General features: G+C 61.7%; 1 protein-coding gene across 1 annotated transcript in view; it reads left to right on the top strand.

Moving 5' to 3' along the window:
* Positions 1-479: 479 nt before the first annotated feature.
* LOC104517080 (avidin-like) overlaps positions 480-1,257 on the top strand; it is a 1,806-nt gene continuing 1,028 nt past the window's right edge. Inside the window, exons 1-2 of the mRNA XM_010161631.1 lie at positions 480-551; positions 1,215-1,257. The exon at positions 1,215-1,257 is cut by the window's right edge and continues 180 nt beyond it. Of these exons, the coding sequence (XP_010159933.1) occupies positions 480-551; positions 1,215-1,257 (115 nt within the window). The remainder of the gene's footprint in view (positions 552-1,214) is intronic.

Here is a 1,257-nt window from a genome sequence, read left to right as displayed (position 1 = left end):
GAGGAGGTCCTTGGGGATCTCCCCCGGGGAGCTGTACCCCGTCCAGTCTCAAAGCACCGTGTACGCGGCATCCTCTCCACAGGGACAAGCAAATTTTAGGATCTGCATACCTTCCAGAAAAGTCCTTCTGCACTGACAAGAGGGATTAATTCTAGGGTGCCCAAGAGCTCTGGCTGCAGTAACTGTCACAGCTCCCAGACCCGGAGAAAGCCCAGCACAGCCAGGAGAAAAAAGGGCTGTGGAACAGCCCCTACCGCTCCGCACAGCCGTGCTCATCCCCACGTTCCTCCGGCACTGCCCAGGTCACCCAGACCTCCTCACCTCGCCTGTCCCGGGCACCCTGCCACCCAGCCACCCGCATCGTGGCTGTCAGCCTGGCACTCGCCGTGCCCGTGGGGCTCCGGTTACAGCCCTATAAAGGGGGCCGGGGTGCAAGGTTGGGAGGGAGCTGTGCCAGTTGCCTCGCCAGCCCCACGGCCATGGGGAGCAGTGCTTTTGCCCTGGTCCTTGCCCTGGCCCTGGTAGCGTGCGTCACCCCTGCAGAGAGGAAGGTACGGGGACATGTGGTGGGGGGATGTGGCAGACATGGCACTGGGATGCAGCATGGGCAGCTGGGGGGCCTCTCTTAAATGTTAGGCTGGGACAAGCAGGAGAGCTTTGGAAGCAGCTACTCCAGGCAATGGGCAGGGTATCTCTGGGTCACCCCCATCCATGTGGGACCATCTCCACAAAGCTGTGCTCCCAGAGGGACACTGTGCTCAGGGCATCCCTTCCCACAGCGTCTGGGACACCACGCACAGGGCGTTCCCTCCCACAGGGTCTGTGCCCAGGGCTGCCACACAGGGCATCCCATGGGATATGTGTCCGGGACACCATACCTGAGCCTTCTCTCCCCCATGCTCAAGGGTACCATTCTTGAGGCATCCCTTCCCATAGCTTCTGTGCCTGGGGGTGCAGTGCACAGGCATCCCCTCCCATGGGGTCTGTATCTGGGGGTACCATGCATGCTGATAGGTTGGGTTGTGCTGTGTTTTCCATTCAACAGCCAGCAGCACCTGTGGGACCATTTCCCTAAACTGGGGGCAGGGAGAACCATGACCCCCAGCTGCACTCACAGCAGGTCTCTGCAGCTCTGGCCGTTGGGTGGTGGGAGGGATGTGGTCCCTCTCTCTGCCGTACGCGGGGGCAGAGGGCCTGTGGCTTTGTCCCTTCAGTGCCAGCTCGGCGGGCTGTGGAGGAATGAGCAGGACTCACTGA

The sequence above is a fragment of the Eurypyga helias genome, unplaced genomic scaffold, assembly GCF_000690775.1.
Source record: "Eurypyga helias isolate BGI_N326 unplaced genomic scaffold, ASM69077v1 scaffold24731, whole genome shotgun sequence".
NCBI classification, from domain to species: domain Eukaryota; kingdom Metazoa; phylum Chordata; class Aves; order Eurypygiformes; family Eurypygidae; genus Eurypyga; species Eurypyga helias.
The sequence above is the reverse complement of the archived record's forward strand: the minus strand, read 5'-3'. Positions and strand labels throughout refer to the sequence as shown.